The 22,491-nt window shown below is 42.1% G+C and overlaps 2 protein-coding genes across 4 annotated transcripts in view; one reads left to right on the top strand and one right to left on the bottom strand.

Annotated features, from left to right (window-relative positions):
- The window catches only part of LOC116649458 (RNA/RNP complex-1-interacting phosphatase-like), a 154,062-nt gene that overhangs the window by 68,105 nt on the left and 63,466 nt on the right, over positions 1–22,491 (top strand). The gene's annotated exons all lie outside the window — the stretch shown is intronic.
- The window catches only part of ENTPD1 (ectonucleoside triphosphate diphosphohydrolase 1), a 95,364-nt gene that overhangs the window by 13,162 nt on the left and 59,711 nt on the right, over positions 1–22,491 (bottom strand). For both annotated transcript variants that reach the window (XM_032432245.1, XM_032432246.1), the window contains exons 3-7: positions 13,998–14,115; positions 12,829–12,979; positions 10,801–10,960; positions 9,481–9,720; positions 8,008–8,265 (exon numbers count right to left, since the gene is read on the bottom strand). In XM_032432245.1, coding sequence (XP_032288136.1) covers positions 8,008–8,265; positions 9,481–9,720; positions 10,801–10,960; positions 12,829–12,979; positions 13,998–14,115 — 927 coding nt within the window. The remainder of the gene's footprint in view (positions 1–8,007; positions 8,266–9,480; positions 9,721–10,800; positions 10,961–12,828; positions 12,980–13,997; positions 14,116–22,491) is intronic.

Raw genomic sequence — 22,491 nt, 5'->3', positions numbered from 1 at the left:
GTACTGACAGTGCGGCACCAAAGTCTCCTACCATTCTGTCATTGCCGTCTCTTCCTCCATCACTCCTGTCAATGTTTGCTTCAAAGATTCAGGGGCTCTGATTTGGGGTACATATATACTTTTGATTAATGTATCTTCCTGATAAATTAACTCTTTATCGTTATATAATGTCCTTCTTGGCCTCTTGTGACAATTTATGACTTAAAGTATATTTTGTCTGATATAAATATGACCACCCTTGTTTTCTTTTGGTTGGCGCTTGCATGGAATATCTTTTCCATCACTTCACTTTTGGCCTATGTGAGTTCCTTAAATCTAAAGTGAGTTTCTTGTGGAACATATGGTTGGGTCTTTAAACTTTTTGTACAGTTTGATTTTTTTATAATGAGCATGTCTTAATTTTTATAATAAACATTTCCTTAAATTGTTACATTTCAAAAGACTTCCTGATATTACTCCTAGAGCTCATTCTACCAGCAAAGGGCTGAATGAGTTAAGCACCTAGAAATTCTCTTGCTTTTGCTAAGGTGTGACATGTGCTTTTTAAAGAAATAAAAATTATTTTAAAAACATTAACAAACAGGGACGCCTGGGTGGCTCAGTCATTAGGCGTTTGCCTTCGGCTCAGGTCATGATCCCAGGGTCCTGGGATCGAGTCCCACATCAGGCTCCCTGCTCAGCGGGAAGCCTGCTTCTGCCTTTCCCTCTATGATCCCTCTCAAATAAGTAAATAAAATCTTTAAAAAAAAAAAATTAACAAACAGAAAATTTGTGTAGGCAGATATAGCAAAATATCGAGCCTTCAGTGGGATACATAGCTTGTCAGCAGGAACTGCTGGTCTGTGCTACCGCGTACCCCCATAGCCCTGCATGCCATGGACTCTTGAAAGTTTTCCCCAGTGGGGCACCTGGGTGGCTCAGTTGGTTAAGCATCTGACTCTTCTTTCAAAAATGTTGGATCGCTTTATAACTGTAGGAGGTAATTTCTCCCTAAAGCTTAAAATATGTTCTATTTTCTGTGAGTCCCACAAATGGTCCATTATATGCCCCTCAAACAGCGTTATTCATTTCTTCCAAAACCTGGAATCATTTCTTTCCAAACCCCTGAATCATATCTTCATCTTTACTCTTCCTAAAATTACCACCATTTTCCTGTACTATAGGAATCTCTGAGTTTATAGATCATAAACCTCAAACAAAGGCATCTAATGATCACAAGGGTGATCTTTAAGCTTAGGGGAGAAAGCTTCTAAAATACCAGAGGCAAGTCTCCGGACTGCCCACATGGAAAAACCCATTGAACTACTTTTGGGTCTCTGAACACACTTCATGTTTTCCCACCTCCAGGCTTCTGTGCACGCTGGACATCTCACTAGAATATTCCAAATACTGAAGTTCTTTTACTGAGAATATACAATATTCCAGGCACCCTAGCAGTAATATACCTAGCAGGCCTAAAAATGAAAAGATGATATGTACACCATCCCTGCCTTCCAGGGCCTCAGGACATAGTTGGGGAGACAGATATATCAACCTATAAAGACAATACCCATTCTTGCCAGCCAAATTTTGTGCAACTTTTAACCTACACAGAATGCAATACAGGCATTCCTGTTCAATTTAACTGAGCTGGTTTCAGTGCAGCATCTATCCTCTCTCAAAATTTTCTTGTTTTTGTAGTATCAATTGCCCACTCTCCTCCCTGCTCCCCCAACTTTAGAACATCTCCCAGGGAGTTGTTTACTTTCACATGGCTTCTAAAACTATGCTCATTAAAATCACCAGTAACCTCCTAATTGGCAAAATCAATAGCCATTTTTTTTCATTCCACCGCTTCCTTGACTTTTGGCTGCATATCATGCATGCATTCATTCGTTCAAAAACTATTGGCTGAATAACAACTATGTTCCAAGAAGTGGAACATATGAGAATCCCCATCCTCTAGTGGAAGACAGCGCAACTCAAACAAGTAACAGATGGTATGATGGACAGATAAATAAGTTCTATAAAAATAAAGCCTTTCGTTACATACTCTACATATATAGAGCCTTTATTCAGATTAGAGAAGTCCACAGAATAGGCATGGTTCATTAATTTCTTCCAATCCAGATACAATTAATTTCAGGGGTCATTTTTTTTTCCATAAGAACTGTTGCCTAGTAATACAACTGACAGTCCCATCTTTATCACGTTTCCAGGGAAACAAATCCAGAAAAGTAACCCAAAGCCAAATTTGTCTGTAAAGGAAGAAAGGGGGTTTGTCAAGTCATTTACCAAAGATCCAATCAAAAACATATTTCTAGCACTTTGGAGTAAAGACTATATGAAGCCCTCATAGTCACAGAAGGGACAAGTATTACAGTCCAGCCCCACGTTCTGCCCCAAACTGACCACTTGACATGTTCCCCTCCCCTCCCCCATCTAACTTCATTACTCATGCTAACTCGCTTCTCTAGCATGGCCTGCCTGCTTTTATTACTAGATACTCGGTTTGCTCTGCCCTGGCAGGATGCATCTCAGAGGCAGATGTGGCATCAGTTTCAGGGTCATCTGTCTCTGGCACATGTGTCTGCATTTGCTTTCCATACTCGTAAAGAGACTGACCTCTAACATTTGTGTGGTGTTTAATCCCAGCCATTGCCCTACTTGGGCTCATGGTTCTACTTTAATCTCTACTTTATGTGTACCTTTTGTTCTAGATTAAGGGCTCTTAACATGGGGCTTACAGGTCCATCTCAAGGAATCATGATGTCTTTTAAATTGTATGCAAAAATTTCAGCACGCCTTTAAATGTCTATTTTTCTGTTTAGACGATCCTTAGCTTTCAACACATTCTCCAGAGTCTTGTTATCCCTTGAAGAGCTAAGAATGACTGGTCTATTGAAGACATTATGCTAAGTGAAATAAACCAATCACAAAAAGACAAATATATGATTCCACTTATATGAGATACCTGGAATAGTCAAATTCATAGCGACTGAAAGTAGAATGGTGATTGTCAGGGACTGGGGGGAAGAGGAGTTGGGAATTAGTGTTTTGTTTAATGATGGAGTTTCTGTTTGGGAAGACAAAAAAGTCTTGGAGGTAGATGGTGGTGATGGATGTACAACAGTGTTAAATGTATGTAATGCCACAAAACTATACTCTTAAAAGTAGTGAAAATGGCCAATTTTCTATTATGCATATTTTACCACACACACACACACCACACACACACACACACACACCACACACACGCACACACACCACACACACACCACACACACACACACACACACACCACACACACACACACACACACGGATGGCTGTCCAGACAACCTGGATATTTTGCTCCCAGGTGTTGCCTTGATTGTGCAGGTTAAGGTTTAGGTCCTCTCTCAAAAGAGAATCAAATAAGCAATATGCAACTGGAGAATAATGCCATTATATAAGGAATAGAAAACAAAATAAATACAAATATGCCAGGGCGCCTGGGTGGCTCAGTCAATTGGGTGTCTGCCTTCGGCTCAGGTCATGATCCTGGGGTCCTGGGATCCTGCCCCGTGTTGGGCTCCCTGCTCCATGGCGAATCTGCTTCTCCCTCTGCCCTTCACCCTGCTCGTGCTCTCTCTCACTCTCTCTCTCTCAAATAAATAAATAAAATCTTTAAAAAAAATACAAATATGCCCTTCTAACTATTACAAACACCTGAATCAAATTTGAAGTAATGTTTTAAAACTCTCTCCTTTATAGATTTTTAAAAATTTCTCAGATAATAATGTTACTTTTCTATTCCATATAGAAATGACTATTTCTCTGTAGCCACAGTAGAGATCAAGTCTTAGAATTAGAATCAAGGGCAAATCCTGCTTGTTGTCTGAGCTGGGAATGTATCTATTCATCTTTCTTTTTTGGACAGTTGTGCTCCAGAATAAGGTCATCTATTTCTCTTCCCCTGCTCCAGAACCAGTCCATTCATACTCATATTCATATTTATTTTTTCATTTTATCTACCTGTCAATCTTTCTGAAAGTCTTCCATGTGTCGAGGCCTGATAGTCTTCCTGTCTGTATATGCTCTTCAGAAACACACTCAATTGAGTTTAATATCTAATGTGGCCTCTTAAATCCCTTGGAAAGGTCTTTTCTAGGGTGGAATATTGTTTACACTAACATGCAGTAGAACTGAACCCAGAAAAATTAAGTGTTAATGGGATGGGATGATGAGGTTTAGGATGAATATTTTTTCCTTGATTTATTTATATTATGTGATGAAAAAGAAACCTTAACCCTATTTAGAATGCTTCTATTTTTAATCCCAAGAATGATACTGAATGACAAAACCCACCTTCTTCTCTTAATACCTCATAAGGATACACTGATCAAAATCAGATGGTTCAAGGACACATCACCAAGTTTCTTCCTATGGCTGTGGTAGATGACTCTTTGAAAGTCTTGAAGAAAAAAAAAATCATCCTGATTCTGTTCTTGGGGTGTGACTTGGGAGACTCAATACATCAGATATTCTGTTGCCAGAATGGACCCAATGGTGATTCTCGAGGGAAATGCTGACTCAGCTCTAAGAATCCCTGACCTTGCCTTTCAGTACTGGGGAGATGTCCTATAACTACTGAGGTCAAAATTTGTGATCAGCTTCTTAATTTCCATATTAGGGATTAACCTTACCATATAAACCTTTACTTGATTGGTATCTATAACCTGTGGGCCCATATTTAAGCAGCAACTGAGAATAGTAACACTCTAGGCCATCTTTAGAGAACATAGAGCCTCAAAAGTTCAGCTCCTCATCTTCCAATTTCCAGCTTAGATAATTAATATTTATGGAAGATGAAAGATATTTGTCTCCCCCTTTTTCAGCCACTCTGAATTCTTTCTTTCTATCAAGTTGAATGTCTATCAAAGACCTATACTGCCTCAGTGCATCACAGAATTGCTGTGACTGAGTCGTTTTTTTAATATCATGCCTCTAGGTGACAGTTGCTATAAGAAATTGTGATTTTAAGAAATATGGTCAAAGACATTGTCTAATAAAATCTCCTTTATAAAATATCCTTGAGAAACAATTTTTGAATAGCTCTGCTTTGCCCTGGGACCTGGCATGCTATGCATAATAAAAACTATATCTGATTTTCTCCCCTTGGCTACTAGGAAGCTCAGAGCTAAATACACACACACATACACACACACAAGTATATGTATACATATGGAAACAAACAAGTTTTTAATGTTCTTTAATTCCAGTTCCTTCTTGAATTTGTTTTATATTCTTTCTTGTTTGTATAAATGATACGATGTGAACTTTTAAAAATTTCCTAAATTACCTCATAAATAATTCCCTGCAGATGTTCCCTCTTCCTTTTGGGTGTTTCTAATTTGCCTACAAATTGGATTCTGTCTAGCAACCAATGTAGCCAAACTGAGAAAAAAAATTGACAGTTTTTAATATTCTATTTACAGAGTAAGAATTAAATCACCAGTGCTGAATGCAATTGTGGCAAACCTTCCTTCCCTGCAAATTCTCTGTGGCTTGAGAATACCCAGGCTAACTGGTCCTGGAAATAATTGGAATGCAACTGGATTTTTGTGTTGCAAATAGTTATGCTTCCAGATGCAGGACTGGGCAGTGGGAACTTCTGCAGGTATAACAGCCTAGAAAAAGGACTGTTAGGAGAAAGAACTAACCTTACTAAGGGCCCACCTGGTGCTAGGGTATGTTAGCTTTCTGCTACTGACAGTCATATGCTGGAGGTGGCTCTTACCCACTCACAAGAGCTAACTGTTAAAATTTCAAGAGTTTTGTGAGCCAGCTGATGTTATGTTGATTAAACTAGACCATGGTAGGAGTACTTATACCACGTTAATTGGCAAATGTCACAAACCAGCCCCTACATCCCCAGAGAGCTGGTTGGTAAACACCTGTCCACCACCATTGTCTGGATTATTACTCAAAATTAGCAAGGAGATAGGCATTTCTGTCCTCATTTTATAAATGAGGAAATAGACCCCCCCCCCAAAAAAATCTTCAGGCTTTAGGGAGAAATTACAGAGGGGGAAACAATTCTGTAACAGAAACTGCCAAAGCAGGAGTAGGTACAAGTACACTGCGAACCCTGGGGGCTGTATTCAGAGGGGAAAGATCCCACTCAGAGGAAAGCGATGAGCTGATGTAAGGAGATTGCCAAGCTGAGGTTCAGAAGGCTGTGAAGAGAACAATTTCAGTGAGGGGCTAAGAGACCAAACAAAAAGGCATCCAAGGGGAGCACAAGTCTCCTTCACCCCTTCCAACTCTCCACTTCTCCCTACCTAGGTTGGAGGGATCACTTTCAAAGGTAAGAAATTCCACCACTGCCACCCTCAAGTAGAAAGGGTTTGCTCAAGCTTGAAGACAAGAATTGGGCTATGTTTCCCAGGAGGTGAAGCTCTCAGAAAAGTTAAAAAGTCAATACACAACAGTATATTTCTTTTCCTTCAGAGGTACTTCCTATCAAGGACTGGAATGAAAAGGGCTCTTGGCTGTCCCCAGCACCCCTAGACACCTTCCTCCCTTTTGTGGCCCCCTCTTTTATCTTCCAGCAGTTAGATCCAGGGCAAGGGCGTTGGCCCAAAAAAGTCCAATATGGGCCTTAAGTGCCAGCTCAGCTATAGGGCAACCAGGTGAATTTCTAGTTTGTTCTGAATTTAGGTTTGGAGCTAAATAACCAAGTATTACTCTGCCAGGCATTGTCCTGGCATGTTGTTTCCCTCAGGAACCTTGAAGGGAGGAGTAACTGTGGTCTGGGCCATGGTAAATGTTAGCCTGGATCCACGGTACCGCCCATTGTTGTTTTCCCAGAGATGACAGGAATGAAGAGCTTGTATTGTTTACAAGTGGCAAAGCCAGATTTTAAACCAGGTGCAATTACTACAGGCCCTGTGCTCTATCCAGGGAGCTATTTCTGTGACACTGGGCTGAGCCAGGAGACTTGGGAGAAACTCTCCTGCTGGGGTCCCATAGGAGAGTCGAACCTCCCTTCTCACATGCTGATCTGTTTTCTGAAAAAGGGAGAAGGAGTGTGAAGGCAGACAAAAGCCCTTGTTTCTATGCATGATATCTTAAGTAATTAATGAGATAATGTATATACATTATTTAGTCAATAACTGCCTCTTGACTGATGGTAGCTAATTTTGCAATATACTACTAAACTATGATTACAATAATGCTTCATCTCCAGGACCAAAATATGAAATCTGAATTATGAGTAGATCAAGGGGCACCTCTTCTACCTCTGCTCAAATATTTTATCTTATTCTAGAGTAATTAAGAAGAAACTGGCACTGGGATTCAAAGAGTCCCCCAGCTGTTCAAAATGTAATGTAAATGATGCTATCTTCAATATTTCCTTGGGATTTCTTGAATTTCTAACCAGTTTATAGAGGAAAGCCTTTAGCAGAGACATCTAACTGCTGCCTCTCCTTCTTCTGACATTAAGAAGCCAACTATGGCAGATCCCAATGGTGCGCCTACCCAACAGCCAGCTCCTTCTTCTGGCTTACAGATTCCTGATCTCACCCATGTAGAGGAAAGCAATATGTGTAGGAAAGACTCCCCAGTTCCAGGGATGAACAGTTATTAGTCTAAACCAAACATAGTAATCCATTCCCCTTTATCACAGGTTGGTTTAGAAGTGTGTGTATTTCACCAAATTCTGGCCAATGGCATCTTTTTGTTGGCACTACTGAAAAATTGGACAGAAATGTATGCAAGAGAAACTTCTTTCTTTTTTTGCATGTGAAACAGTAGCTGCCATCTTAGCACCACAAAAAAAGGCCAAGAAGATAATGGAAAAGCTGATCCCAAGTCCTGACATTGTTAAATCAAAGAACTAACCCTGAATTATCTACCTCAAGGCTTATTATCATATGAGAGAAAAATAAATCCTATTATTTAAACCCTTCGTAGGCATCTGCTCTACAACTTGCAACCCAAATCATCCTAACCAATATACCTTATTATTTTACAAACTTACCCCAAAATCCCCGTGAACTGGTGGCAAGAAAATCCCATTGAAGGAACAGTGAGAGTAAGGGCAGTAACTGGTGTTGAAGAGTTGAAGAATGCTTTGCCGGCATTGTTGATAGTTTCCAGTGCCCTGGATTTGAAACTGATCGAATGGAAGAGTCATCTCAAATCTCTTGGTGCAGGGGCTGCTGTAGAGATCACTTACATTCATTACTGTCTCGTATCCAGGGTGAAAGCATGGGTCCCTGAGGATTCCGTTTGTACCCTGAATGGAAAAATCACTTGAAGACATCATGTGCAAACGTGTTGGATACAAAAAGCACCACTCTGACTTCCTTAATGTGTAGGAATTTTATAATAGCTTTGGCATCAGTATGCCCCTGCCATGCCTTTTTCACCCTTGGGAACAGTCAGATTTGTATAATAGCCACCAGAAATGGTATCAAATGTGAATCAACTTTCGCTATTCATAGAAAGCTAATAGAGCTTAAGCTGGCAGAAATGCCATTAGTTTGGAATGTCCACTAGTGCTTAGTACGAATGAAATACATAGGTCAGAAGCAGATTCACAAGGAACACTCTCAAGGCTCTCACAAGTCTGAGCCGGGGGTAGTTCTCCAGGAGGAGTCTGCCCATACCCCAACCCCACCTCCAAGCAAAAAATCAGAAGCAACATGCCTTGAAAGTGCCTTAACCCAGGAGTATCAAAATGATTTTTAACCCACAACCTAATATGTTCAAGAGAAGAAAGGGGGCTGCTGTGGATAAAAGGCTTCATGGAGCCTTGGGGCTCAGTAGGCATCTCTCAGCATCGCCTACTCCAGTGGGGGTCACCTACTGACAGTGCTTCTGAGAACCAGAGCAGGAACTTCGGAGGAGAGCAGAGAACTGGTTGTCCTTTCAGTGGAGACAGGGAACAGCTGGATGTGACAGCCTTCCTCTGTGTGTGTTTGTCAGGGTGTGCCTGGTGCTCACATGATTTTGAGTGTGTTTAACTTTTCTTATCCTCAGAAGACAAAAAGCATCTGGGGACAAGACATGAAGTGTTGATGGATAAACTCTGCGTTTTCCCTGAGTGTTTTCTCCTCCCCTCCAGGATGCTTCTAACAACCCTGTTTTCTGCAGTTGTAGGAAATGGAGACTAAAAAGTGCTAAAGAGCTTATAAATTACACACCCATCCCAACAATACTCGAGCATGTAATTTTCACTGTCAAGCCCACAGGGGTGAGAAATTATTTGCAAGAAAGGATTTGAGTCATGTCCTTGGAGACAGTGCAGTACACAAACACAGGAGGTGATGTCTGGATGGGACAATTCACAGGGGTTGACCAGATGTAGTTAGATATCCTGCTTGTAAAGGTTTGGAAAGTACAGTAACCAAGTTCAGACCAATTACTGAAGTAGAAAGAAACAACAACAGGATGTGGGGGCTGGTGGCCCAGATATGGGGAGGGTGGGTCTGGATTCAGTTATACTTGCCTGAATGTCCTTGGCCAGTCTCTGCCTGAGGGCTTGATCCTTCCCATAGCACAAGAAGCTGTGCGTGTACACGCTGTAGTCCCTGCCATAAAGGCGGAAGTGCAGACTGTTGCTTGGAGACTCGATCTTCTTGTTTGGGGGCACAAAAGTGATTTGTGTAGAGGCTCCCCCAAGGTCTAAAGCCCCGTAGGTTTCAAGATCACTGTCTTCATTTGGCTTCAGGTTGAGCCAACTCACTTTCTGAAAGAGAGTACAGTCACCAGTGGTAGCTGTCTCTGGACACCCGCTTCACACTATATCTTGGACTCGGGGACTTGCTAAGGTGAAGGAAGGGGGGCATAAGGTGACACAAAGCTCACTGGATGCTCCTGAGTCTGCATCAGATCAACAAGAAACATCCGATCAGCAGGAAAAGAGGGACTTCAAAGATGGAACTCAGACTGCGGCAACAGAGAATTGGCACAGCCAGTGTTCACAAACAAGGAGTCTGGGCTAAAAAGACTCAAGTTCAAATCTCCACTCATTCGCTCAATAGCCATGTGACCCTGAGCAGCTAACTACCTTCTCTAGGCCTCAATTTGAGACTTGAAAATGAGAGAATTCCTCATGTAGTTGTCCTGAAGATGAAATCAGGCAGTAATGAGAAGTGCTTAGCACAACACAAGACACATAGCACTAGGCAAATATTAGCTATTCTTATTTTTTTGTTGTTATTTTTTTCCCTAAGATTTTATTTATTTATTTGACTGAGAGAGAGAGAGAGGGCATGAACAGGGAGCGTGGCGGGCAGAGGGAGACGCAGACTCCCCACTGAGCAGGAAGCCCGATGCAGTGCCTGATCCCGGGACCATGACCCGAGCTGAAGGCAGACGCTTACCTGACTGAGCCACCCAGGTGCCCCTTAAAAGAAAGAAAACTTTATAAAAGGCCTGTCAGATATCCCCCTCCCCTCTCATTCCTTTGCTCCTTTCTACTCCTTCCCCCTACCAGGTAACCAATCTCTTTAGTATGGTTTCTCCTTCCTGTGTTTCTTTTTGCAAAAATGAGTAAGATACATATATATTTTCTTTCCTTTCCCCCCCTTCTTTCTTACATGATAGATTTTTAATTTCCTCTATGTCTCCCTAAGGGGAAGATATGACTTCCTTCTTCTTCAATAAGAAAAGTTCTTGTAATAAAGTTCTTGCAAATGTGGGGATAAATTAATTTGTCCATTCATCCAACATTCATTCTGGCTACAGATCCAAATACTGCCTGAGACAGCAATGGCATTGACCCCCAGGGAGCCAGCTCCCTCCCTGGGTGCTTCGAGATAATCACCTGCGTGAATTTGCCCAGCAGATAGTTGATAGTAATCCAGCCGTAGGCACCCTCCTCTTGGCCGGTGATGATTCTGGCGCCCTGGAAATCAAAGTGGTAATTGCTGAGGCTCCTCGCCACCGCAGCCAGGACCTTGTCTGCCAACTGTTCATTTTCTATCCTGCACAAAGGAAGAGCTGCATTTACCAGTTTCGTTTGAATAACTACAAGTACTCAGCTTCCAGCAGTTCTCCTAGCAAGCGAATCATAACTCCCTGGAATAAACAGAGACGTGGAGATTCCCACACATGGCTGTCTGAGGAGCCCTCCTTTTGGGTGAGGCAGAACTAGTCTTTTGGCCCTCTTCTCCAAGTCCAAATCCTTCCAGTCCCTACATAGGCTGGTCTTCCTAAAATACCATTTTTGTTGTTGCTCCCTGGCTCCAAAATATTATCTAAGTAATGTTCATTTTTGTGGTGGTGGTGGCTGGATGTTATTTAATCATCACACCTAGAGATGATGAATGCTACACCTAGAGATGACGAATGCTACATTAGCCATCAGTGGTGGCTTCCAGCTGGTTCCAGAGTCAGGCTCTGCTTGAGGTTTTTAATTATGGCTGTAGCAGGTACCAGGTGGCATGTGTCCTGGGACAGATACCCAACTTCCACTGGGGGGCCAGACTGGGAAAAAAATCTTCCTCATATCTCAGTTGTATCTCAGTTCTTGGGTCTGTCTGAGATGTTGAGACCTAAAGAAGGAATCTTCCAGGGTTGTCCTAGTGAATATGGGATGCAATTACTTCCAACATTGAGAGCCTCCGGGTCAGAGGATGCTGTCTTCCAACCAGCGTTGAACCCTCTCACCACTCATCTGAATAGCTTCACACCCTACCCCTGGCTTCCCTATTCCCAGTTTTCTTCCCCATCTCCTACCCCCAATCCACCTCTCTCCCAGTGTGACCATTTGTGTACCATCCTATAAGAGCTTCCCATTATCTCTCAGATGAACACCAAATTCCCAGCGTGGCACACAAAGCACTTTGTGAGCTGGACCCTGCCTCTTCCGAATTCCACTCAGAATCCTGGCTCTACCACTTTACCAGGCATGTGACTGACCTTGGGGTGACTTACTCAACATTTGTAAGCCATGGCTTCCTTATCTGGTTAATAAAAGTTAATAATAACTCTTCATAGAATTATGATGACTAAAGCACAGTGCTAACAACATAGTAAGGGCTCAACAAATACAAGCTGCTTCATCATTTTATTATTATTTTTTTTAGTATATGTAGCCTATGTTCTATTCATGCAGAACTATTTATAGTTCTGGAAGAACTATAGGAAGTTCATAGGTAATGGAATGCATGACATCTTCTCTGCCTCTAACATGCCCTTCCTCCGCCCTCCAACTCCTCCTTTGTGATTCAGCTCATATGTTCTCTCCCCCCATTCTGGGCAGGGCCAAGTATGCTCCCATAGCAGCTCTGAGCACTCCTCTGTTAAAGAATTGATGGCCTGTATTGAAACTCTGATCTCCTTGAGAGCTGAGTCGCCTACTTTCATGTCCTAGGACGGAGTAGGCAGTCAATACAAGCTGAATGAATGAATGAACAAAGAAACAAATTATGCACACAGGTACTAAGTGGTGACCAGTGAAGATGTGCTAGTTGTGATTAGTTGTGTCTTGGGACATCTGTGGGTCTCCTCTGGTCTTTCTCCTCCCAGATACTGGATGGCTAAATTGGTAGCCTCAAATCCCAGAGTACATAGGCTCAACATTTCTCTTTGTGCCCCTTCCCCCTTGAATTCTCTGTGGGGAGATGGGCAAGAAGACTTTTTTTTTTTTAATATACTTAAACTCCCACCATTACACATACCAAATGTTTGGGAGTTTTACCCACTTACTGAGATTTTCTTTCTGAAGTGTGGACCGTTAGGATGTTTAGAATGTGGGGTGTTAGGGAAGTGTGGTGCTATCCCGTAACTTCAAAGGCTCTCACTACCCACCTAACCCCCAGCCACTCTGTGTGTCCACCTGCTGCCGTACCTGAGCAAGCGCATGCCTGCCGTAGCTCCCAGGTAAACAGGGGTCTCTTGGTGCTGGGACTTTGGAACCACTTGAGTGGCTCTTACCATGCATGCAGTCAGATAAATGTCTATTTCGCTTAATTTTTGAGCATATCTTGAGATTCCAGGACCTAAGGAAAGATGTAGAAGCAGATGACAATCTTTTTTAAAAGTACAGGACACACCTGGACAATATTAGAGCAAAATACTGGTGTTTTCTGAGAAAAATCAAAGAAGACAATTTCTTGATGTGATATAGATTAGGTTGCTATACTTAGAGGGTAACTCTCTGAACCTGGCCTTGGTAGGATCTATTTTCAGACCTCAGGCTGGGTCTGTCCACCGTTCAATAATTTTGCCGCTGGATGGCGCAATTTTCACATTTAATTGCATAACCTCCCTAACAGGTTCTCTCACATTTTAAGGGGGATAACTAAAATTTAAATAAAAAATTGAATTAAAAAAATTAAATGGGGATCTTATAGTTACCCCAAATATCTGCTTTTTCATGTTTCTTCTACAAAACTGTAACTAACACCACTAATTCCTAGAAGACCTAAAAGGAGAAATAAGAAATTTAGAACAGAAATTAAAATAAGCACCAGGCACACTGAAGAAACAGTAACTGCTGCTAACTAGCTATGTGATCATGGCAGTCCCCTGAAATTTCTGAAGTGGAGTTTCTTCCTTTGTTAGAATAAACAGGTATAGAATCTGTGTCTCCTTAGCAATTCGAACCCCAGTTCCATCACTTACTAGCTCAAGTAACCTTAACGAGTGGCATAACCTCCCTCTACATCAGTGCCCTCATTTTTAAAAAATGGGAATAGTAAGACATACTTCCCAGGGAGACTGTGAAGATGAAATCATGTATTTTCAGTACTTGGTGCATGGCCCACAGATGTGTCCTGTTGACGGGAGCCACTATGACTCGACGACTTTTACATTTGTTTCTTCTTCAAGGGCTCCATCATTCAGGACTGATTTCAATATTATTTGTACAGTGACAATAAAATAACAGGAGCAGCTGCTCCACTATGTTCTTCACTGAACTTCCTTTTTCTCATGTGTTCCCCAACCTGCCATACATGTTCTCACATATGTTCCTCTCATGCCCCACTGTCTCCCTCCCCTTTTCCTTCATCTTACCTCTCAGCTTGCACTCTGTTATCTGATGCACCACCCCTGTGTCATTCTCCTTTTCTGCTGGCCACTTATAGATGTACAAACTTGTGTGAGAAGAGCCTGCGTCGAGCACAATCCCGTACTGAGGGTAAAACAACAAATCAAGAACTTATCAGGATTACATTATGCTTCTCCATACTCAGCTTGCAACAGAAAGGAAACAAAGACAAGAGTCTTCAAAAACATGAGGAGACGTATTTTAATTCAAGAGGAACATGTGGAGAGAGGAGGGGTTGCCTGGTGTCGCCCTGATCACAAGAACTACCAGGACACCAATCCCTCTAGAATAGTGGCTCTTAGTGCTGGCAGCACATTAGAAATAGCCAGGCCTTACCCACAGTGGGGCTTGAGCCTCACTACTGATTAGAAGCTTCTCAGGTGATTCTGATGGGCAGCCAGGAATCAGAACCAGATGCTGAAGCAGCTGAGACAACATGGAGGGAATAGAAAGCCATGAATGCAGTAGTTCCCAAACTTGGGTGCACACTGGAATCATCAGAATCACCTGGAGAGCCCCCAAAGCTAGAGATGCCTGTGTTCTGCCAGACACGGGATTTAATTGGTCTGGTATGTGGCCTGGGCTGGAAGAGAGACATGGAAAATACTAAGCATGCTTGCTTTTTCATTATGAATGTAACTAATCATTGTATTGAATAAATTTTAAAAGATATGTATTTTCATGGTCAGGGCTCTTATGACTGAGGGGGGATGAAAGGAAGAATAAAGGAAAAAAGAAGGTGGGAAGAAAGAAGGGGAAAGACAGTATGAGAAAGAACTCATTGGTCAGAGGGGAAAGGGGAAAGAACCAAGTCCCCACAACACATTTCACGAGAACATTAAATGTACCAGGCTTTTCATGAGAATTATCTGATTTAACCCTCAAAACAGTGCTGTAGGGTAGGTACTCTGTTCATCCCTGCTATATAGGTGAGAAATTAAAGTACAAAGAGGTTAAGTAGTTTACTCAAGATACACAGCTAATAAGTGACAGAGCCTGGATTTGGATCAGAGTCAGACCCAAGACCTTATGCTCCATATACCAAGGGCAGAACAATCATTGTTAAAGACTTTTAATGAGGGATAACTACAGCAAAGTGCATCCCAGTGAATTTTTGCATATGTGCACGCCCATATACACCACACCACCAAGATCAAGATCAAGATCCAGAACATTTTCTACTGCCCCTCTCAGTCAGTTCCTCCTGAGGGTAACCATTGTCTTGATTTCTATCACCACGGCTGAGTTGTGCCTATCTTTGAGCTGCAAAAAGGGACTCACACAGTGTGCCTCCTTTATGTCTAGCTTCTTTTGCTCTACCCTATCTCTTAGATGCCTCCAGACTGTGTGAAGCCATAGTTCATCCCTTTCTGTTGCTGTAGAATATTTCCTATTTTATTATATGCACTGTGTTTTTATCCATTCTACTGTTGATGGACATTTGAGTTGCTTCCAGTTTGGGACTATTGGGAATATAGTCACCAGGAACATCCTTGCACATGTCATTCTGTGGATATAAGCTCTCATTTATTTTGGGTATTTACCTAGGAGTAGACTGCCGAATGCCCCTTTTGATCATTTGATGTTCATCTTTGGTTACATCCCTAAGTTTAAACAGGAAAAACGCCATGGTTGAGTAACAAGTGTCTGCCATGGGCTTGTGAGGAGAGCATGATGGTACCTGTACTTTAATTTATCATCCCTCTACTAGAGAGAAACATGGAGGAAAGTAAACGGGGAAGCAGAAGGAAGAGAAAAAGGAGGCACGTCTAAAATGTGAGCCAACCACTCTTCACCACACTTCACTGCTGTGGACCTCAAAGTGCCATCTGCCTCTTGATAATACTTAACTCAGCAGTTGTTTGATATATATCCTTCCATACCGTCTTAATACCTGGTAAGAACCTAAGAACTTCCAGGGAGGAAAGAAGACAAGAATGAGGATTCAAGAGACCGCCCTGGACCACTGGCAATAGCTAAAAGCTGAGTCTGCTGAGGCGTCCAGCTTTATTCTGTTTCTCCAGATTAGGAGAGTATCAGTGTGCAGCAGGGGGCAGATCCTTGGCCTTCTGTAACCTCATGTCCTCGGCCTAGTTAGGCACAGCAGGACTCCCTATGGCAATGAGCATTATGACCTTAAAAAGAAAAAGGCCTGTATACTTGGCAAGAAAGCAAGCTGGACGGACTCCTCTGCAAACAGGCTTGCAGTGAGAGGAAACCAGGAACTGACTTAGGTAGTGACTATCGCAGGCCCATTGGGGAATGCCTGGGGTCTGGGGCCTTTGGAACCATGGGCAGCCTCCTGGGGTGGAGAGAGAGGCTCAGGGGTTACACAGCAGAAAATTCTGTTGTTCCCTAGCAGGGTCAGTGAATTCTTCCTGCCAGAAAATGTTCCAACCACAGCGGCCTATGATAAAATCTGAGACAGCAGCAGCAAGCAGCCTTTATCTGGGATCAGGACATTCTAGTCTGTCTTTGTTGACATGAAAGCCACTCTTCCCTCAGAGCAAAGGAATCAGACTTGCTTCTATCAGCCTGTTTCTCGAAGGCCTTACACAGTGAGGTGGTTGCGAAATCAAAGTTTCGCTCCATTTGGTTTGGCAAGTGTTTGAGGGGGAGGCAGTGTATACTGTGACCCAGGAACTGAGGGCACTCCACCTTGTGTTTACAGCAGGTGGAATGCTAACCTGCCCAAATGTGCCAAATATTTTCTCTCTTCGGAAATGGTTTGCAGCTTGAGGGACAGATAAAAGCTTGATCGTGTGAAAATTCTGTTTGAGCATTTTGGAAGTTTGCCTTTCATTGTTACAGAACTGTCAGCATATTTACTCATTTTCCTAGCTGGCCCATCATAGAGCTATAAGTTCATTCCATGTAATCTTATTTGAGAGCTGAGAGATTGTGTCCAGTATAGTTAAAGGATCTAACTAAAGGTACAGATGGTGAAAGCCTTCAAAGACCCATCTGAAGCCCGGGCAGCCACCATCTTTTGTTCCTTTTCACCATACCAGCATTTTCCAATCATGTTCCAGAGAACACTAAGCCTGCAAGGATCTAGGCAAATAAGCCTTCCCAGGAGTTTGGGGGATGCCGAGTGCTCTCACTCTCTCGATCCCTCGCTCTCTCTCTCTCTCCTGGGCTCACAAACCCATTAGGTAGTGAATGCTTCAGAGAGTCTGGCAGTGGAGAAACTTGCCTTTGTTTGAGCCAGCATTCCCCAGACTCCATGACAACAGAATTCTGTCTAAAATAAAAATCTCTACCCAACAGAAATGCTTTGACCAATGCTGTGCTTTGCACCATGCTATCACTCCTATCCAGTGTTTCTCTGTAGCTCATATTTAAAACACTGCTAAAAGCCCCTGTGAGTACATTCTTCACATTAAAGAAAAATCAAAGATGTGTGGTGATGAAGAGATAAGACATTCCCCTAATATTATTTCAATATTACTTTCTATTTTAAGACTACTAAAAATTTACTAAATAGCATCTATAAAATGAAGGGAAAAGGGGAAAAAAAGGCATTTAAGATCCTACCAACTAGACATCACTGTTATTTTGATTTATCTCCTTCCAGTCTTTCCTAAATAAATTTTCATATGGCTGCAATCTTACTGTGTATATACAACTTTATCCTAAGCTCGTTTTTGATCATGCACATGATTTTAGCAATCATAACTGATCTTCATAAGCTATGGTTGAGTGAACAGAAGCAGTGTTCCAGGAAAAGGAACAATAAAAATGACCTTGCTTGGTTCATGGAGACACCAATGTAGGGCCTTTGGTGTAGACCTGGAGATGTGGGTGGCCACAGACCCTGAGCTCACAGAGACTGGAGGCCATGGGGAGGTGGGCCAAGACTCTCCTTAAGATGGAAGTAATTCTAGGGGTGCCTGGGTGGCTCAGTCATTAAGCGTCTGCCTTCGGCTCAGGACATGATCTCAGGGTCCTGGGATGGAGCCCCATTTCGGGCTCCCTGCTCCGCAGGAAGCCTGCTTCTCCCTCTCCCACTCCCCCTGCTTGTGTTCCCTCTCTCGCAGTCTCTCTCTCTCTGTCAAATAAATAAAATAAAATAAAAATCTAAGATGGAAGTAATTCTACCTGCATAAATGTCATAGGTCCAGGCATCTGAGTAAATCTCCCTAGATGTGGAAAGAAATAGAAAACTTGAGCATCATATGATCTACTTCTATTCCTGGCTCTGCAGAAGTGGGATGTTCAACCCTGTGAGTCTTCTCATTCAGAAAATACCTCCCCTGACACTGGCCAGCTCTCAGTTCCCTATAAGCCACATAGCTTCTGTTCCAGAGCCTTAGCCCAGAATGCCCTTCACCTGAGATCCCAGTCTTCTCTGACCTTTTCAGATTTGACTCTACCCTCCTAATCCATGGCTCAGAGTACCTGTATTTTTGCTCTAAAGACAGCACTTACCATGATGCATAACTACATGTCTATGTGGCTATTTGATTAATATCTGTCTTCCCCATAGGATGTAAGCTACATTATTAGGGCAGGTCTGTTTTGCTTACCATGGTATATCCAGCCTCCACCACAGGATATCCTACCACATGTTAGGCACGAAGAAGAAATTCAACAGACAATTGTTGAATCAAATGAATGAATGAGGGGGTTAGAACTGTATGATTCCTGAACTCCTTCCAGTCCAAAAGAACTTAATACTCACAGTCTAATATAAAGTAGTACCATCGGGGTTGCGTTCCACCATCACCACTACCACCACCCAAAAAAAAACCCCAGAAGCCAGGGAACACAGGCAACAGTAAGATAATTAACTTCTCTCGGTCACTTCAGACATATTGGTTCTTCAGAATCTTTCTTAAAAGTACCTGTAGCTTTAACTGTACTTTTAGCAACGTCACCAGTTTGTCTCAGTGAGTCCTTTTGAATAAACAAAGCTAATCCTTTCGAATTTGACTCCAGTACTCTATAAACAAATCAGGTCTCCATTAGCTACAGCAATGCTGGCAGGGCCTATAAACAGTTAGAGATCATTTTCTGCTTTTCTTTTTTCTTTAATTGGAATTACTAGACCTTCAATACAAACCACAGTTTTATTGCTATTGGTTTGTTAATTGTGGTGAAATACACCAAACATAAATTTACCATTTCAAGTGTACAGTTCAATGTACAGTTCAGTGGCATTAAGTACATTCACACTTTGTGCAACCATCACCACCATCCAGCTCCAGGTTTTGTTTTTTTTTTTAAGATTTATTTATTTCAGAGAGAGAGAGAGCACAAGCAGGAGGAGCAGAGGGAGAGGGAGAGAGAATGTCAAGTAGGCTCCACGCTGAGAGCACAGCCCGACGTGGGGCTCAATCCCGCGAACATGAGATCATGACCCGAGCCAAAACCAAGAGTCAGCCACTTAACCAAATGTGCCACCCAGGCACCTCTCCAGGTATTGTTTTTTAAACAAGACAACATTAAAATCCAGTGAAGTAAAAATAATACAGATATTTTCCAGGAGTATTTGAGGTTGAAAATTGGAGCATGTCCTTCCAAATTCTCCATAAAAAGATACAATCACAAATGCTTAACGAAGAATAGCACTTTAGTTCCTTGTGAAAAAGCAGATGTATGGAGACAGGTCACTACCCTTTAGCCGCAGCTGGAAATCCTGGGAGCACCAGCTCGGGGACCTTAACACATTTGCAGCAAAGAGCCTTCCCTAAAACTCATCTCCCTCAAAGCAGTGTGGACAGCTGGTCTCCACTGAGGGCTTCCGATGTGCTGTATACTCTGATAAGGGAGTCACTAGTATCATTCCATGTAATCCTCACAACCACTTCCATCTGACATATGAGGAAGCTGAGGGATAGAGAGAGAGACTTACTTGCCCAAGTCTCATAGCAGAAAGTAGCAGATCTGGGACTGAAATCAAAATCATCTGGTCCCTGAGCCAACAGGCATTCCACAGAAGTGGCAGCTGTTAATGAAGGCATGTAGTTTGGTATTGGGTCAGTCTGGTGCCTTCGAGAGAACCTTGTGGGGATCTGTGTGTGCCAGAATGTGGAATGTTTGTGCTAAAAGGAGTATCTGACAACTCACTAAATGCCAGTGTTCACTAATGAGCAGAAAATTAAGGAAGTGATGAACTGAACAGATCTGAAAGCTACCTCCCCACCTGGGTTCACCAGGACAAAGGCAGTTTCCAAGGGGACACTTAGGTATAGCTAAATGACTCTTCAGTTCATTAAGGCCTTTTTTTTTTTTTAAAGTGTTCATCGCATATCTATAGGATAGTGGTTCCCAGACTTCAATGGCACGAGAATGTCCCAGAATGCCTGTTCAATGTGTAGATTCTCAGACCCTACAATCTGGAGGTTCAAACTGATTAGGGCCTGGGGGTGAGAATAGGGAACCTGGTCTCCAGGGGATTTGGAGGCAGGGTCCTGCCTTCCACATTGACAAATTCTGTCATCAGGCTGGTCCTTCACATGCTTTTCACATCCAAGGAGGGGGCAGTTTTACCTGTTCAAGATGTTACTCTATTCACTGAGTCAGCAAACTTCCATGAGGCAACCAGCCAAGTCAGATTGCTGGTTGTAATTTAATATTTATTTTGTGATTATTTGATTAATGATTATCTCTTCCACTAGACCTTAAGTTCCATGAAGGTAAGGACTTTGCCAGTTTTGCTCATTGCTATATACCTAGGACCTAAAATAAGAGTAGATGGTCAATGACTATTTGTTGAGTAAGTTGAGTGAATGAATAATAAAATGCATACAAAGACAAATGAAACCCAGGCCCTATCCTCAATACCCTTACCATCTCAGTAGCTGGGCAAGTAAACAACACATCAGTACAATAAGGAGTTCTTGTGTTTTGCTAGATATGGCCTGGGCATGAGGCCACCACCACCCCAGCAAGGCTGAACCCAAACTGGATCAGGCAGCAAGATGACAGGACTGGATCATCAGGATGGGAGGACTGACCCGAGCTGGGTTAGACAAGGGTGAGTTCGATGGGAAGAAGGGGGGATAAAATGGCAACTTGTGACCAGGCAGACAGGCTGCAAAGATGGTAACATATGAGCTATCAATCACTGAGTGTCCACAGTGGACCAGGACACCTGCTCATCACTTCACATTTGCATTTATTAATCCTACTTAATTCTTGTAGTAATCTATGAGATATTGAGCCTTGAGCAAGAGAACCTCAAAGGCCTTCATTTTGCTTATCTACATAAGATGAGGATAATCTTTCATTCCTCACAGTATTCCTGGAAAGAAAAAATATAAATGATTTATAAACTGCAAGCACTATATTTGAATGCTAGAATTCCTCAGGACTTGATCCTTGCCCTCTTGTTGCTTTTAACCCTCTTCCTCTAATCTCATCCATGTCTAGGGCTTCAATACATCAAGGCATCAGAGACATATCTTTAGTCTAGACCTGTACTCTCCAATAAGGCAGCCACTAGCCACATGTGGCTATTGAGCACCTGAAATGTTAATGGCAATTGACCCTTGAACAACACAGGTTTGAATTGTGCAGGCCCGTTTATACATGGATTCTTTTCGATAAATGCAGTAGAGTCCTATAAATGTATTTTTTCTCCTTATGATTTTCTTAACATTTTCTTTTCTGTAGCTCACTTTATTGTAAGAATACAGTATATAATACATATAACATACAAAAAATGTGAGAATCAATGGTTTATGTTATTGGTAAGGCTCCTGGTCAATAGTAGGCAATTAAGTTTTGAGGGAGTCAAAAGTTATACGTGGATTTTTGACTGTGTGGTGGGGGTGGCTCTCCTAACCCTCATGTTGTTCAAGGGCCAACTGTAGTCTGAATTGAGATGTGATTTAAGTTAAAAAATCACACTGGAATTTGAGGATAGCATAAAAAAATAATGGAAAATATTTCATTAATAATTCTTTATCTTGATGAAATATTGAAATAATATTTTGGATGTAATGAATTGCATTAAATATGTTATTAAAATTAATTTCAGGGGCACCTGTAGCTCAGTCATTAAGCGTCTGCCTTTGGCTCAGGTCATGATCCCAGGGTCCTGGGATCGAGCCCCACATCGGGCTCTCTGCTCTGCGGGAAGCCTGCTTCTCCCTCTCCCACTCCCCCTGCTTGTGTTCCCTCTCTCTCTGTCTCTCTTTCAAAACAAATAAATAAAATCTTTTAAAAAAATAAAAAAATAAAATTAATTTAATCTCTTTCTACTTTTTAAAAATGTGGCTCCTGGAAAAATTAAAATGTGACTTGCATTATATTTCTAAGGAGCACTGTGGGTCTGTACCTCTTCTATGAGGTCCAGATCTGATTATCCAACTGCTTGTTTGACATTTCTCCTTGGATATCCAATACCTCAAAAACAAAAAAATTTTCTTCAAAAATTTAACTCCAAACTTTCTCCTCCTTCCAAACTACTGTAATAGCCTACTCTCCTATATCTGCTCTTATCACCCCACC

This window comes from Phoca vitulina, unplaced genomic scaffold (genome assembly GCF_004348235.1).
Source record: "Phoca vitulina isolate PV1807 unplaced genomic scaffold, GSC_HSeal_1.0 scaffold48, whole genome shotgun sequence".
NCBI lineage: Eukaryota > Metazoa > Chordata > Mammalia > Carnivora > Phocidae > Phoca > Phoca vitulina.
The sequence above is the reverse complement of the archived record's forward strand: the minus strand, read 5'-3'. Positions and strand labels throughout refer to the sequence as shown.